A 17,373-nucleotide genomic window follows, 5' to 3' on the forward strand; every position below is an offset into this window, starting at 1 on the left:
AAGGGGCAATTTTAACCATGCAGCTCCCATTAAAAACACGTTTTAGGATGTATTATGAATGCAGATTGGACAAAAAAGGTCGTCAATCGTTAAAACATTAAAGCCAGTAGTGGAATAAGGATTTATATTAGACACTGACTGAATTAAAAACACATACCACACACTCTGTAATTTTAGCAAGGATGGTCATAATCTCAGTTTCTAAACACATAAAGCAATACTTCATAGTTAAATTACATTTTTATTCAACCTCTTCTAGATTGATTATATAAAATTCGATACCGCTTCAAGAAATACATAAATAAAACAGTTTATTTCACACATGATATACATTTTGCATATGAATAAGTATGGCACACTTTAAAATATGAAATTAATCAGCATAGTCATACTCATTTTATAATCAAATTGAACTTGAGCTGTTTGTGTCTTAACTAAAACATCACTTTTAGCCTTTACAATTAATAAAAATAATGTCCATGTGTGTGTAAAACTAAAAAATACATGTCACAATACCATTTCAGTGTTTTACTAAGTTTAGATACTCTTAATTAAATATCAGTCGTATTATAAATCTATGAAACTTTAAAGGACCTGAAGGGGTAAGTATAAGGATTTAAAAATCAACACCATATAAGTAAACTGAAATGAGGAACCCATCTTATTGCTATTCTTATCAAACTTGCCAATACAAAACCAATACTAAGCAGGTTCTTTAAAGATCTCTCTTTTATTTCTCTAATTATTTAACCCTCAGTAGGCCTACATCCAAAAATATACTGAGGGTAAGATGGTATGTAGCAGCTCTTTTCATTGCAATCAGAACTTGAATACATAATAATCCTGATGCATGCCGCATATGTGTAATTAGTAGATGGCTGCCTAAACAGTTGTCCCACTCTTTAAAAACATAGCATCTGCTAGGAGAATCCTTACACTAGCAAAGGTGGTCTTTGTTTTCAGGTGATATATTCTTGTTATCCACATGTTATCATCCGGGGCCTTGGCATAGCAGTATGTAGGATCTCGGCTGAGCAAAATCCTGAATCCTCTAAAACTACAGAAATCCTTACAGGTGAATATTGAAAAATAATGTTTTGCATTTTACTTGCATGTTCACAAAAGCTACAGCAACATTTTTCATTGAAATGTCTTACTTTCAAATATATTAAACTATTAGATTATTTGTTTTACTTTTTCCACAATTTTATATTTATACTGAGACTTAATTTTTGCAATCATTGGCAGAACCAGTTGCTGATTATAATGAAGTGTTGATGACGAAGACAAACTGTATTCTATTATCAAGGTTTTTAGAAAAAACAAGCACAAACGTTGATTTAGGAAAAAATAAACAAGTGTTAATTGTCGTTCTAGTTAATTTCAGTCGGACAATGTGAGCAACGTGTTTACTTGCTGTTGCAGGGCAATCTTGCATTCTTCAGAAGGACACTAAGCACAACATCAATAAGCTTCCTAAAAGTATATCCATAGGAAATCCCAATACACCGTGACTGCAGGTATCAGTCAACATTCATCTGACTGTACAAAGTGACTCCTTTCTTAATCGCAGTGTGAATCTACGCTTATCTTACAGCAAGTGAAGAGTGTTAGAAGTATTCTTATGGCACGTTTGGCAGGGCAGCTCAATTTGATGCAACTTGAAGCACAAAGTTTATACCTGAAAAAACGATCAGCATCCAAATGATGACATTTCCAGCTGGACATCATTAGAAATATCTCACGCTCCAATATTAATATATATTTTTTGAAAAGATCATGTTAAATGAATTTTGATTAAACGCCCACATTCAAAAAGCACTTTTCTATGGAGGTGTATTATGGCCAGGCTTGGGAATAAGATACTTCATTTAATCTATTTAGCATTTCATGAATAAAGGCCAAATGTTGAGAATAAAGTTAAAATGTAGGATACACATATGACTAACTTTTGGACTTTTTCCTAACATTTCAATTGAATTAACAACATTTTCCCTAAAAACAACAAGTCAATATCTTCCTCTAATGTATTTGCTCTCATGCCTGGACCTAATACACTTCTGTACTTTAAATATAGCAAAGCACTACTCTGTGCTGCAATAAAGATAAATATTGTTTCACCTTAAATATTTTACAATATGCATATGTATACTTCAACTTGGATATCTTCCTATGTTTTCAACAGTATTATGGACACAGACATGTAACGTTCGTAATTGAGTCTAACATGCACATTTGCTCTTATCAGAGGCCTCTGAGAGGTCTGGGTTGCTGGGTCCGTTAGCTCTGACGGTCCCATCAGGAATCCAGGACTTGTCAACACATCGTTCCATTCTCTTCATGATGAGATCCAGCAGGACGTCCACGGCCATGTTCACGTTAAGCCCGTTTGAAGCACTTGTCTCAAAGTAAGGGATTCTGCATGGAAAAAAAATATTTGACATAATAAATACGGGATCACAGACTACTGCCGCTAGTCACAATGTGAAAAATAGGGATAAGGCGGGGCTTATGCGAGGTTACATTTCCAGTCCCATATAAAAGACCAAAAGAGCATTAGTCTGTCTGTCAACATCGCCTACTTCGAATTTTATATAGAATTCCGAGGTTTATCCTCTCTTGAAGGCATTCACAGCATTTCTCACGGTGCACTTTGTGTGTTTTTAGTAGAGGCGTGTCTTATAGTTTCAGAGCAGGATATTTTACACATGTGTACAAATATTTGCTTTTTCCAAGAGGACCAATATAGCCTGACATTCTCCTGGACAGACTCTGGCAAACAATACAGCCACTGCCTTCTTGACAAACATCTAAAAGGGAGAGGTTCATGTACAGATGGATCAAAGCGGAGACGTACCCGTACTTCTCCGCCAGCTCACGGGCCTCTTCCTCACGGACTGCTCTCTGATCCGACAAGTCACATTTGTTGCCACACAAAACAATGTCTGGATTTTCGCAGTATGCGTGGATCTGTAACTGACCTGAAAACACACATTGAGCAATTTATTATGTATTTATTCCCGCGTTTATAAATATGTTTGCTTCTGAGACAGATATAAAGCCATACTTTAGAATTATATTCAAGAAGACACAAGAAAGTTGAGCAGTGTAGAAGCAGTAGTTGAGGTGAGAGTATACTGTGCACAGAAAATACTTTATAATATATAAATACTGGAAGAATACATGTTAAATCACACAATATAAAAAGGCCTAACATCTTAGTGTAAATTCTATACACATAAAGAGTAACTCGCCATCATTCCAGTGCACTAAATTGTGTCTTAAATTTGAATTATGCAACATTTCAGTCCACCTATCGGTAATGACGCATCCACATTTCAAAGCACAACAGGTTATATGGAACGTCTGCTCCCCGATTGTTACAAACCTCTCAGAGTGGACATTATTACTTTTGACCTTTGCTCATTTCTTACCGCAACTCATCTATTAAATAGCATCTGTTCCATTCACCTCACTTGTTTTTAAAAATATTTAATGAAAATGTAGACTGCGTTCTTTGTTCTTACATCTTAAAACCTTCTAAAAACAGCCAAAAAACAAAGTGTACAGCTCAGAGTGGAATATCAAAGGACTTACTCATCCAGTTTCTGACGTTGAGGAAACTTTGTTCATTTGTGAGGTCAAACAGGAGGAGGAAACCCATTGCATCTCTAAAGAACGCCGTCGTCAAGCTCCGAAACCTGACAACAAAGAGGAACCACTTGATGACGATATAATAAATAGTGAAAAATAAATGTAAAGTGCAAGTAGAATAACTTCACGTACCTCTCCTGTCCCGCAGTGTCCCACAGCTGCATGTGGATCTTCTGTCCTCGACCTGGAGATCCATCTGGATTTGTTGATTTGTAAACCTGACGGAAACAGAGACGGATCAGGTCAAACAGATGTTCATTCAATCTCAATCTGTTAAGAGTGTAATTCAAGTGTAGTTTGATGTAGTAGTAAATCCCTTCATACACATATATTGTATTAAGAATAAGATTTATTTTACGGATCTTACATTCCAGTGGTTTAAGATGTTTAACAATGCAGCATGTCAAAGCTATGCATCATACTGTTAAGCTCTGTTGAGACTGAGTTTTGAGTTTTTCGAGAATGATAAGCAGCATTAATCTTGTATTTCATAGCTGCTTGTAAAAATGGAGAAACAAATGTGCAATTATAGTTATTGAAGAGTCTCTAAAAGAGTCCCCAGACGTAACTGCACATTTCAATAACACGTTTCCCAGGAACCTTTAGAGATTGAGAAATAATGTAGTCTTTCATTCCTAAGAGTAATCTAGGGACACGCTGTTGCTCTCAGCTGTTTCCCAGTGACCATTGAACAGACAGCTTCAGTATTACTGGTGTACAGTATCCATCTGATTAGCCATTTAATATACTGTAACTTCATGGTCATTTCATGGATAAGGAAACACAAAGACTGTCTGCTGATTTTTTCACTTTATTGATTTTACCATCAAAAGACAGGAAGCGCAGCTCTAGGTTGTTTGAGGTCTCACTACAATTTCAATTAAGTCGTGGTGGGTTTTAATAAAGTCGCTTTTTCGCGTTTTAGTTGAGTTTGCCTGCTGCTACTACATTTAATCCGGTTTTGAAACAAATGTATTACGATTCACTTTTTGGATCATGGTCACATAAAACTGTATTTTATCCTGATGGTGGATTTTACTTTTTGGATGTCCTGATCTTAGTTTATTATCAGAGAAACAAAGTAAAGCGTTAGTGGAAGATCGGCTCACAGCCCTCTCGGGACAAGTTGAGTCAGTCAAGCTGTTCCTAGAAAAATCACATATTGTAATTTAAAACGGCTGTTTTCAGTGTTTTCACACTTTTTAATCGGCAGGTCAATGTATTTGGAGAGGAGGAGACTTTTTCAAATAGTTTGGTCCTGGTAAACACTGTCCCTGGGAGAAGCTGACTGCCATGACAAACTACCATGATTGCACACTACTTCACAAAACCTCAAATCTACGAGAACCTTAGTGGCAATGTGTTCCCTACATTGTGACCTTAACATAACATTGTCCTGAATTGACTGAGTAGCTCCAGTACAGCTGTGGTGAATCTGTTATCAGGATATTATCTTAAAGCTTGAGGTTGGCAGCATTAAAGAGTAAGCAATGAGTAAATAGGAACACTGCTCAGCTGTTTGCCAATGGTAAGAAGTGTTTATTCTTAAGGAGGGTGCTGCCTCCTGTTCACCAACATTAGTCATTCCTTGGATTTCTGTTGCAACATTCATCAGTACTCTTTTGTTACAAGAAAGTTATTTAATTGTGTGGGAATGCATTAAATCCACTAATTAGGCAGCAGTTAATGCTTGCTGCACGAAAGCATACAAAGAGGTCCAAACAATTGCCGGTGTTTGATAAGAATTGACAGAACTTACCACTCTTTTTTCTCTGAAGTCTATTCCCACTGTGGTGATGAACTTGGAGTTGAACTTGCAGTCTGTGTATTGGTAGAGGAAGCTAGTTTTCCCCACTCCAGAGTCACCGAGGGCTAGGAACTTTATGAGGTAATCATACTCTCCATCCGACATCGTGAGAGTTTAATTTCTGAAACACACAAACAAAACAACTCAAACAACAATCTCAAAATGTGTTCATCCAACAATTACTTTTCCCTACAAATAATAAAAACAAATAGTAACCATACTATATGCATAAACAATCAGAAAACACACTTCATAAGGTGTTATGATTGTTGATGTTAAGATTCATCAATAATTATGAGTGTTAAAAAAAAATAACTCTGAAATTCTATAAACAGATTAGGATTCACCATAATTAGAATATTTTATGTTGTACAAATAATTATAGAAAGTGCTACCTTATATTGTTGTGGTTTTACAGGAATGTATAAGTGCAGGAACAACACTGGGAGAAAAACACTAATATAAACAATATGAACCTAATATAAAACGCTATCAACATATTGTTTAGATTCTCTGAGCACTAAAATACAACACATATTCTATGTAGCACACATTCTGTAAAAAAATACAACTAAAATCTGATGAACACACGGCGAGGGGAACAACTACTTCCAAACTCTCGAAATGGGGCAATCTGAGGAGCAAGTGAACGCACCATTACCCACACAGTCCTGAGAGGAGATCTAATCAGGCAACAGGAGGGAACACACCGTGTGGGAGGACTGTGGCTGCGAGGCTCAAGCTCCTACAGATCACGACTATGTGGAAGGAAGTCATAGTATTGACGAACAATGTTGGGACTTATCCCTTCAATCTACTTAATGCAGTTCAGCCCACCCCCACACTTTTGTGTAATTCTGTTTTCTTGTTTGTCATCTTTCCAGCTCAACTGGTCCCCTGAGCATTATGCTAATTACATTTCACTTTCAGTACCACTCATCATCTTTAATTCTAATGAATTCTGATGTCACTGGATCCACAGCCAGCCTCCGTACAAGAGGAACGCCAATGTGTCTTCTTATCCGAAATGAACAAGCTTGACTCTATTAAATCAAGTCTCAAATAATAGCACAACACATATACATTTAAAGCACATCAAAAAAAAAAGTTACTTTGTAGAATGCTCTCTGTTCTTCTGACTGATGAAGTTGCAGCTGTGACGTCTACGAAAGATACAAACGAATTACAAAATAATGATTCTATTCCTAAATGTTGCTGACTAATGGATTGACATAAAAAGCAAACGTCATGTCCAATCATTTCACATACTTTAATTTATATTCCTTATGTTTCTTAAAGGTCTCAATCATGTCCTTACTGTATAGTCACAGCACATCAGTAGTTAACCATAATGGGAAACAAAACTCAAGATAAATACAACTTGGTTGTTCATAGTTTTTACAGCCTCTTACAAATGGTGTTCACGCAATATGGCCGACTCTTGTGGTTTGTTTTTATTGCTATTATGTCTACTTAGTTGAGCTTCTCCAACATTTTCCATGTACCCCATGGCATCAGCAAAAGTACTGCTGTGGGGGTGGAGTATAATCTTCATTCAATCCTGTATACATAACATTTTGTACACTTTTCAAAACATCCCTAACCCTCCTAACTATCTTTGTATAGTTTATGACATTGCAGGGGTATGTGTGTAACATAGGAGCCATGTTATCTTGTTGACACAGTAACAGGAAGCTTTTTAAATCCCTCTGTCCCTCTCCAGCCACAGACAACACTCAAGTATCTACTCACGATCAGCACGACAAGAAAGCAGAAGTAATGTGTCTCTAGAAATCAGCCGCTTGCTGCTCTACACATTTTGGAGTAAAGGTTGAAGTAATTCAGCACACTATGCAATCTAAGATGAGACATTTTCATTTGACATGGACGACTTATTACAGTCAAAACATCTAAAAGAAAGTGCAGACGTATCATATGACCAGCTCGTAGAAAACCCAGCAGACAAGTCCTACATTCTTTCACTGTGACCCCCCCTGAACCCTTTATCTGGAGCCATAAGTAGCTTAAGGTCTCGTGCTAAATCGAGATCCATGATGAATGCACTTTGAACGGCTGCAAAGAGAACAAGGAGCCCCAAATGATGAAGTCCACATTCCTGCTCGTAGCTGGTACATTAAAGTTAATATTAAGGTTTTATTTATATCTCTATAATGCTTTAGGTCTTTCTTTCGGGGGTGCCAAAACAAGCTCAAGTTGGGTCAGTTGCTATTGACATTGCAACAAAACCTGAAACTCTGAAAAAAGTATTAATTGTGTTTTAGGTTCCTTTAGTTTTTGATGTTTACTCTCTCCATCCTGTCGTAAAGCTCTTCATAACGGTTTTTGAATGCTTTCAAAATCAACTTTATATACACACATGAGTAAGATGGTTTATTAGCATTAAACTCACAACTTCCTGTAACATTTCCTCTTATCTCCCAATTTAAGGGGCCTACTACAAATCTATTGAAACCTAATTAAAACTACCACAGCCCAATATATCAAACCTGCAATAAACACTACCTTCATGATGGGTCTAATGTTCACTTGTAACTGTCATGAACCCATTTATAAGTAAAGGCATCCTCTTAACTTTTGATTATTGATCTTTTTCATTATTTGTATTTTGTTAGTGGTACCTTTTCTCATACTGTTTGAAGCTCCTTTGCTTTTTAAACGTTTGTCTGCCATTTTGTACCTTGTTAAACACTTCGTTTTTTTGTTTTACTACTAAACTTTATGATCTTGCTTTAAGCCGTAATCTGTAGTGCTGCTGAATTGTATTGAGCATTATTTCCTGCCCATAACAAGTCAAAGCGTCTGCATCACTGACTTGTTGCCCAACTTACTGATATTGTTATTAAAACAGCCTGATTCCAAAACTTGAGTCAGTAAATTATTTCTGTTTAATTTAAAAACAGGTCACAGAAGTTACACAGCCGAGCAAAACCACACTGCACGAGATGCAGATTGTGCCAGCAAACTTCTGCAGACTACTATCAGGTTCATCTGATGACTTCTCATTACGCTCCAATCGGAAACAAGAAAAAGCACCATCTCTTGAAAAGCCAAATGTTCTAATGAAAAGCAAATGTTCATGCATATGTCTAGTAATGTTACACAGCTACCTGCTAAAGCTACCTCTTCCAGTCCTAGCAGCTGTGAACAGAAAGCAAGCTCTGATGACGGAGTACAATCTGATATGTTGCGCAAGAATACACATAGTGCAGTTAACAAAAAAAACGTTAAGTCTATTAACCTATTTACTGGGTTTCATTTAACTTTCAATTTGAGTCAAGCAGAACTGAATGTGTCCCTAAAGGGGTGATTGATTACGCAGAAGGAAGAACAGTAATATCATTAAGCCAAATACACACACAAGTGGTACATGTGTTAAAAAATTACTTTTTAAGGAGCATGTTCAAATGGTTGGCAAGGTTACAAAAGCAAACACATTCAGTTAGACTTTGAAGAGAATGCCTATTACTTTATAATGCAAATACTTTCATGAAATGTATGACTTTTCTTTCGCAATTAGTTTATTGTGCAACACCTTGGACAAGCCACATCTGCAATAACCAAGCCTCTTGTGATTATATACAAACCAGCAATTACAATGTTGGTCAGGAAGCTAACAAGATCAAATCATTGCCATGTTTTTATAAATTAAGTTTTGATAATTTTATTACATTTGCTCAACTGAAATGTATCTATAGATACCTACACAACCACCATGTCTTCAGGCTCAGTAACACATGGAGCATCTATCAGGAGTGTAATTCTGATGTGAATCCTCATTGTTAAAAACAGCTTCTTCTGTTCAGGATGAAAATAGAGAGTTTTAACCCTTGCCTAGAACTCAAACTGGATCCTGACTGGGTTTATTTTCAATCCAAACTGAGACCATTTTTTCAAAAAGGGACCACTCATGCAGTCAGGAATAATCCTGTGCTTCTTGTTTTAGTTTGTGTTATTTTGTCTGTGTTGAGCTCGGAGTTTTGTGTTCTATTGTATATAACTATGTTTGTGTTTTGTTCTTTTCTGTTGAGAACCTGTGATATTGCCGAGTCCTTAATTAAGGAAGAATTATGTAAGATCTATAAAACAAACTTATCAAACACTAACCCTTATCCTTGATTTCTGAAAGAACCTTTTCATTCACCGTAGAGACATGCTAAGAAAAAACACGTTTTCTTCAATAACTCAATGTAACACTTGATGAGTGCCGCACAATATATACAACTTTAAAAAGAAACGTAATATGAACAATTGTAAAATTGAAGTTAAAAACGTGTGCACCCAGCCTGAGAACAATTTCCTGAGAGTTCCAGCTGCAGTGCAGAACAGAGGAATATACCTAACATACTGTAAATCTCTATACTTGTGGAGGTTAAACTCATTTGGATTAAGAGTAAATGCCATCGGACAGTCTCAGGTTTCCCACAACCTTTTAACAGAAAACAAACGAGGCTCTGTCAGATTAAGATGTCTCATAGGAAAGGGCTTCCCAAGCAGCAGTTAAATATCAGTGTAACACCAAGTGTGATGCTTATCTTAAAGTTATTCGTTTCATTAAAAACAACAAAGGGTTAGGGTTTGCCTATTACAAAACCAACAGCTACACATCATTTACGATCATCCTGACATTTCAACTTGCAGGATGTGTGGAGGTGTGTTGCGCTTTCACAAGAAATGTAATCTACCACAATCACTTAATACAAATTAGAAACTAGCAACAGAAACTGAACAAACTGAAACAGGTTTCCGGTAATCTAATTAAAAGTTAATTTGTGGAGGCCTCCCAAATTAAAATCTAGGACTTACCTACTTTATTTGAACTGCATTTAAAAATACTAGCAGCGCTATACATCAATATTACATTGTCATCAGATATTAGAATAGATATCATTTTAGTGTTTTGATATTCCTTGTTTTAACGGCTGAATCACAGTGAAGTGAAGTAATCTTGTTTTCTATCTCAGATTCTGAACAGTATCAGAGACACATTGTTTGATGTTGTCTTTATTATTGCAACTTCAAATGTAGGTCTATTTGTAGTCTATTTTAAAGTATGTGTTCCACTAGGTATTCACATCATTTTGTTGCAAGAGAGTAATCAATTGTTTTTATGTACGTGTGATAATGCTAAAGGTAAAACACTTGTCAATGTTACTCAAGTTGATTGACAGATACATATTATTCTTAATGTCCCTTGCATGGGGAGATGTCCTGCTTTTCTCTGTTTGATATCGTATCAAACTGAATATTTGGGGTTTTGGACGGACAAAACAAGACATTTAAAGTCATCACCTTGGACTTTGAGAACCTGGATGAAGATTATTGACTATTTTGCAAAATGTTCTATAGAAAAATATTAATCAATTTATCTTGAAAACAATCAGCAGATAAATAATGACTTGATTGTATTTAAAACAATTTTATTCATGATTTTATAATTGCATTTCTATTTTAGATTTTGCGGAAATTCTTTACATCATCTGTCTTGAATTGTCTGTCTGTATTTTTACATATTTAGGCAAGGACTCTCTTGAAAGGGATGTTTTATCTCAATGAAGCTTTGCTTTTTAGATCAAGTATAACTAAACCTTAATCTACTGTAATACCTTTTGGCATTTTGTCCCTCGGTGGGAGTTAACCTAGTAGCTGTGTTTGCCAAGTACTACCATCCATGCAGACCAGCAAACACTAAAAGCTGTAATCCTTTATCAGGGAGAAGTGGAAGACCCACCCTGGGCAGCTGTCCAACATAGAGGCTCCTTGGAGAAATCCGGATGTGTACATACCATAAACTAGAAAGGGTGCAGCAGCACAATAATGACGTGCACATTAGAATACAAATAATATGATCAGCTATTTTGGCACCATGTTTCTTTAAAGTTACTGGCTGCCAACGCTCTAACTGTCTGCTCATTAAAATACCTTGAGAGGGTTTATCAGTAGCAGCAGCAGCAGCACCAGGCAGTGCCAGGCACATCAAACTCATTCTTCACAAACAGCGGTAGAACAAGTCTTCAGCACTAACACCGCCATGTGAAAATACTCAACTACAAGTCAAAGTCATACGTTCAAGCCTTACTTAAGAAGTGGTATGTAAGTGTTTAGCCAAATGTACTTCAAGTTAAACTCATTATATATGATGTTTTTTAGATCAATCAATCAGTTGCATTTTATTGCTGTAGATGTTGTGTTAAAGTGAACTCATTTATATAATCAATGTATCTTTGTGTCCAGTCCAGTTTTCAGCTTTGTTACAAACAATGTATTTTTCAGCTGAAGTGCTTTTTATATGCTTTATTTAACTTAAGAGGTCCTCAATCCATAAAGGAAACACTTTATCCTTTAGATAAAGTGTTTGAAATCCTGGAGAGTAACGTTGAGACACAAATTTAGTACAAAATAGTAGCCAACTATATTTACTCCTGAGGTGTAGTGGACAATGCCACTTCAAATGAAGGCCTGTACAAACATTAAACGTAAATAACCAAGTAAATAACCCTTAGGCCTAACTTGAATTTGTACTTAAATATAAGCTACTTAGTTACTTTCCACCACTGCCAACAGACCTACAGTCTATGTAACAAACAAACATACTCAAATCAATTAACCGAAACAAATGTAAATGAGTGTAATGACTCTCAGCAGGTCTTCATGTGGTTGTCCTGTTAAGTACCTGTTAAGTAACAAAATAGTCACTTTGTTTTACTTTAAGACTTAACAGGATGCCAACTTCCTCTGTCAGACATACGCAGTGAACATATTGATGCAAACAGCGTTATAAATGTTTAAAAAAACCTGCAGAGCAGTTCCGAGAAACCAAATGTTTTACTTGTATAAACAATGGTGTTTAGTGTGGGATAAACAAACAACTCTTACAGGAGGATAAGGCAGGTGTAACATTGTTCCCTACGCCACATTATTGTTAATGTTTGAGGGGTGAATTTAACAAGTTTGGAGGCAGAAAGTGTGTAAGAGATGCAGATAATCGAGTGAATTTAAGTTGTTAGTGAACTTTCAGCCCCTCGCTAACTCCTGACAGATGCTACAGACCAATTTCTTCGATTTCCTGAAAACATGTGAACATACTCACCAGCCCCGGGGCGTTGCTGCGGCGCACTGAGACCCGCTGGTAAAAGTAAAAAAAAGTTTTACAAAGTGACAGTTTTAGACTTTAGATACGGGGATAAATGATAACTTCACTCTCCGTCGCCTCTGGGCCAATAGTTGACATGAGCTTCATTAACACTGAACGCCTGCTTCACTTCCCGTGGAGAAACAGCTCCTCCTCACTGAGCCACCGTAGGGAGCCTCCGTTACTGCAGCATTACATCTAACGCAGGGGTGTCCAAGCTATGGCCCGGGGGCCAAATGCGGCCCGCGGACCATTTTGAATCAGCCCTCAGCGAATTCAAGAAGTATGATGAAATATGGCCCACAAATGAAACTTCTGCTTGTCTTGTATTGTAGGCTACTTCTTACATATAAATGTTCAAATATATTACACAGTATTCATGTGTTAACAAGACCACTTTTCTAATAAATTCAGTCAATTAAAGTTGAAAACATTTTCTAAAAAATCTAAGTTGATAACAAAAAAGCCCAATGATACATTTACATAAAAACCTGGAAATATACCTTTCATATTTCCTATAATTATAATAAATCTGAGGCGTCTGTTTTAAGGAATGAGCTGCGAACACTTTTTGTAAAAAAATAAATGATGGAGAGCTGTGATGTAGGCTGTTATTTTCTTCAAGCATTTTCAAGTATCAGGAATGGTTTACCTACATTTGATTGATTTTTCCAACTTTTAACTGAACTTATGAGGCAATATACCTCACCTCTAGGGAGTGGCCACGCCTTTCGTATATTTTTCTGTATGTGGCCCTCGGTGAAAAAAGTTTGGACACCCCTGATCTAACGCAACACATCTCACAGGGACATACGCTGGGGTGAGAAGTACTCAGATCTTGTACTCAACTAAAAGTAGGAGTAGGCCTACCAGAGTGTAGGAATACTCTGTTACAAGTAAAAGTCCTGCAATCAAAATGTTACTCATATAAAAGTAGAAAAGCATTAGCATCAAAAAAGTGCTCATTAGGAAGATTGGCCCATTTCACAATCTTATATAATATATGTTCTTATAGTAATTATTTATACATTAAAGTGTGATAAATGTGCAGCTAGTTTGACTTTGTATACTACAGGGTAGCTTTTTAATCTTTTAACTTTTTAATGCTATTTTATTTATATTTCTAAATCTGAAATATATTGGACTGTTTATGTTGTGTGTCTTATTTTCTCTTATGTACATTGCCTTGTGCTTTTTATGCTGCTGCAACGCAAATATTTCCCAAACTGGGATCAATAAAGTATCTATCTATCTATCTATCTATCTATCTATCTATCTATCTAGCTAGCTTGTGAATTTTACTCCAGGTGTAACTAAAGTCTTATTTAAGTGTTGCTTATATCTCACATAATAATCCGAATCTAAAAAGTAGGAACACAATAAAAGTATTGGAGTAAAAGTATTTACGATTTACCTCTGAATTGTACTGGGGTAGAAATACAAAGTAGCATAACATGGAAATACTCAAGTAAAGTACAAGTATTTCAAAATTGTACTTATCTACAGTACTTGAATAAATGTACTTAGTTCCCTCCCACCTCTGAAAATGAGCATATACTTTTTATCACACATTCTACCTGACATTTACTTCAGTTAAACACGTTCTTCTTTTAATAGTAAACCATCTTCAGGTTGAGAAACAATCTTGCAATCTTACTGTAATTGAATAAAAAGTAGGCCTACACACATATCAACATAAGAATATATTTATAAATATATATTTTATTACATTTCTAGGTATTTCACTCACTATAGGCTTATCTCTGAAAATCCTATAGGACAATAAAACACTATATTTACTTACAAATACAAATCTCTTCAAGGAAACAATGACAACTTAATGGTTACGTGCCTGAACTACTTTCGCTGCATTATATTTCATATTAATGTATTTAATTTTGAAGAACAAAATGTGGACCATTTTTACAGTTAATCCCTGTTGCAATGTAAATCTCAGAGGGAGTCCATGACTAAAGTATTGTACTGTGCATTGTTTCTTGTATTGTTGTATTTTCATTGTAATTTTTAGCACTTTGAATACAATTTTGCAAGAGAGGCACTATACAAATAAAGTTTTTACTTTACAGCACCGCAGGGCTTTAAATCGTATTTATTGGCATATTTAGAAAAATATTAAGCTTTTTTGTTTTCATAAAGCCACAATGCAACATAATTTCTCTATATATTCAATAAATGACATAGCATTGAGGGTTTGTGTAAGATAAGTGATTTAATGAATGTGAGTTTCCCTCTGAAATGATTGGAGATAAAAACAAACATATAAAACAAAACTTTTGACACATCATTTTGAAATAGATGATTATTCAAGACGTGAAATTATTAAATGTTTTATTTTGTAAATGAACAATCACACAAAGGACCCAAAAGAAGCATAAATCCGTGCAGGCCTTTGGTTCAGCCTGCAGCCTCTTATGTTGATCTCCTGGTTTCTGTCTGTGAAGTATTTCCTTGAAGGGGTGAAATATATAAGTCTGTTTCTTTTGGTTTCTGTGGCACATCCTGGTTTTGTTGTTCTGAGGTCTTCGGCTCCAGCTGAGGTGCAAAAACAGGGCTGAAGATATAAACACCACCAGCGACTCCAACCAGTGTGGCAAAGAGGACATCTGCAAAGGGTATTCTTCTTCGAAACATGACTTCTTTTAATATGAAATTCCAATTTCCAAACACAGGATGATTCTGAAAGAAGAGTACAAAGTTGTTATCCAAGACAGTTGATTTAGATACTTTGAATTATAACCATTATTTGTGCACCCCCTTTGCTCTGTTGAATGTTACATGTTCTTGCAAAATGTTAAGCATAACTTGCAGCATGCATGTTGTCAGCTACTCTTCATGCAGTGCAAGGTAGCTGTGTTGCTAGACTGAATTATGTGTTTTGAGGTTGGATTTCCTGTTCTATGATCCTCAGAGAAACTGGTGCAAGATTGTTTCCAAATTACCATTCAAACCGAAGCCAAGACACATATCACTACAATCCAAGGAGGACTGACGTTGATCCCGAAACTGAACAATGTCCCTTCACCTTAGTTGGTATTTTTAGGAATGTATACTAAAAAAATGCTTAATGGCAGATTTACCTGTAAAAAAAACCCTAATGGAAGTAATTGATCAAACATCGACATTTTGCACGGGAACAACTCGCCTATGGACTCCCAACTGATACAGGGGAGACTCAGATATGGAAGAACATATTACTTTATCATAAGAGCAAACAATAGCCTAAATACTTTGGATTTGGTAAAGAAGATACAGTAGTGGGAAATTCTACAATTTTTGCCTATTTTCTCATAATCAGAAACTAATAAATGTCTTCCAACAGATTTTGTAATGTAGTCTGAATGTATGTCAAACAGTAATACTATGCTGTCTTGGCTCAGTTGTGCAGTTTATTTGGTGTCAAATAACATACATCCTGATTCATAAGCCTTCAGTTGTACCTTATGGTTTTAAAAAACATTACAAAAGTGATCTCTAACCTAAGGTGACCAGATTTTCAAAATTAAAACCGGAGACATTTTGAGTTTTGCAGTCAAAATATCATAACCATTTCCAATTTTCTTCACTGTTAAAGAAAAAGGGAGAACTGTTGGATACAAACAGAAGGACGATAGCTCATATATGAGACTTCAAAGTTCTTTTATTTTGAAACTGTATATCAGATTGTCCTGATTCTCTCTGAGTAACTCGATGGGGCGTCCTTCTATCACCCTGAAGTGAAATAAGTATTTGATTGACTTTGAATGACTCTTTGATTATGGACAGTTTCCATTAAATAATAATCAAAATATAGATGGACAATAGATCTAATTTGAGATTTTAAACAGCATACATTTTAAATTGTGCTTCAGAAAGTAATGTTATTTTAGGAGTGTTGTGAGATGGTGTCAAATTAGTCACCCAGTGGAAATGTCAGATATGTCTTCATAACTGTATCCTTACATTTTACACTCACTCAGTTATAATGTGGTAGTTATACGTAGTTTGTTTTAAATGATTATTTATCACATTATAGAGCACATATTTCTTAATTTAAGCTCCAGTATATATGAATATGTTTGGTTTGTTTTTTAGGTATATTTGTTATTGACCGAGTAAACGCTTTTATTTTGAAGGCAGTTTTTACAGGCCTCTACCGTAATGCATAGGATATTCGCGCACCGCAATACAACGTGCGGGCTGGCTTGACTGACTGTGTTTTCCGAAGTGGGGTCTGGCTTGACCACAGTCTGTTTACCCATTGTTTCCTGACATGAAACGTTGTATTTCACCTTGCTATGTGTTTTTAACGTATATTTAAAAACCGGGGACATTTCCGGGGACAGTTTCAACCAGGGACAGGCCAATACAAACGGGGACGTCTGGTCACCCTACTTGTAGTATATAGTGCTATTCTAACCTGACATTACAATGATTTACATTTAGACATTTAAACGAGTCTTGTTTTGAAAAAAGACCGTAAATGCACAAACAGCCTCTGAAAGCTTGATCGTTTTGTAACCATTAGGCTACTAAAAACAACTCAAACATAACAATTTAACTGGTTTAACAGCGATGTTGTCATATTTATAAAAACTCACCGAGGAAGCGGTTTGTTCAAAGTGTCTTGGATCACCACATTCAGACAGACAGGAGAATACAGAGGTGAAAACACAAGATATATAACTGCAAGGACACCAACGAGCAGCGGGCAGGCAAGCTCTCTTTTTCTTCTTCTGTTCTGAATTCTGACTGAACAGCAGCG

The 17,373-nt window shown here is 36.0% G+C and overlaps 1 protein-coding gene and 1 long non-coding RNA gene across 3 annotated transcripts; both read right to left on the reverse strand.

Moving 5' to 3' along the window:
* Positions 1-294: 294 nt before the first annotated feature.
* Positions 295-12,821, reverse strand: rab27a (RAB27A, member RAS oncogene family). Of its 2 annotated transcripts, none has more exons than XM_079666069.1 (6): positions 12,570-12,821; positions 5,414-5,582; positions 3,787-3,872; positions 3,598-3,701; positions 2,858-2,981; positions 295-2,418 (listed from the first exon to the last, which is right to left on the reverse strand). In XM_079666069.1, exons 2-6 carry the CDS (start codon positions 5,564-5,566, stop codon positions 2,223-2,225), a joined length of 663 nt encoding a protein of 220 aa, XP_079522195.1. In that variant the 5' UTR covers positions 5,567-5,582; positions 12,570-12,821; the 3' UTR covers positions 295-2,222. The 2 variants fall into 2 exon arrangements, with proteins under 2 accessions (XP_079522195.1, XP_079522196.1); XM_079666070.1 differs by lacking the exon at positions 12,570-12,821 and adding an exon at positions 6,574-6,718.
* Positions 12,822-14,946: 2,125 nt separating this feature from the next.
* LOC307029454 lies at positions 14,947-17,366 on the reverse strand. Its single transcript, XR_013805335.1, has 2 exons — positions 17,210-17,366; positions 14,947-15,308 (listed from the first exon to the last, which is right to left on the reverse strand). It is a non-coding gene; the product is annotated as an uncharacterized lncRNA (long non-coding RNA).
* Between the last annotated feature and the right edge of the window lie 7 nt (positions 17,367-17,373).

Source organism: Notothenia rossii, assembly GCF_949606895.1.
Source record: "Notothenia rossii genome assembly, chromosome: 2".
Lineage (NCBI taxonomy): Eukaryota > Metazoa > Chordata > Actinopteri > Perciformes > Nototheniidae > Notothenia > Notothenia rossii.

Bases quoted from the DNA above. Each gene is read 5' to 3' on its own strand.
- rab27a (XM_079666069.1), bottom strand. From the start codon at position 5,566: ATGTCGGATGGAGAGTATGATTACCTCATAAAGTTCCTAGCCCTCGGT. The intron at 3,873-5,413 runs GTAAGTTCTGTC...TGTTTCCGTCAG, and splicing joins ACTTCAGAGAAAAAAGAGTG to GTTTACAAATCAACAAATCC. The intron at 3,702-3,786 runs GTACGTGAAGTT...CTTTGTTGTCAG, and splicing joins GACACTGCGGGACAGGAGAG to GTTTCGGAGCTTGACGACGG.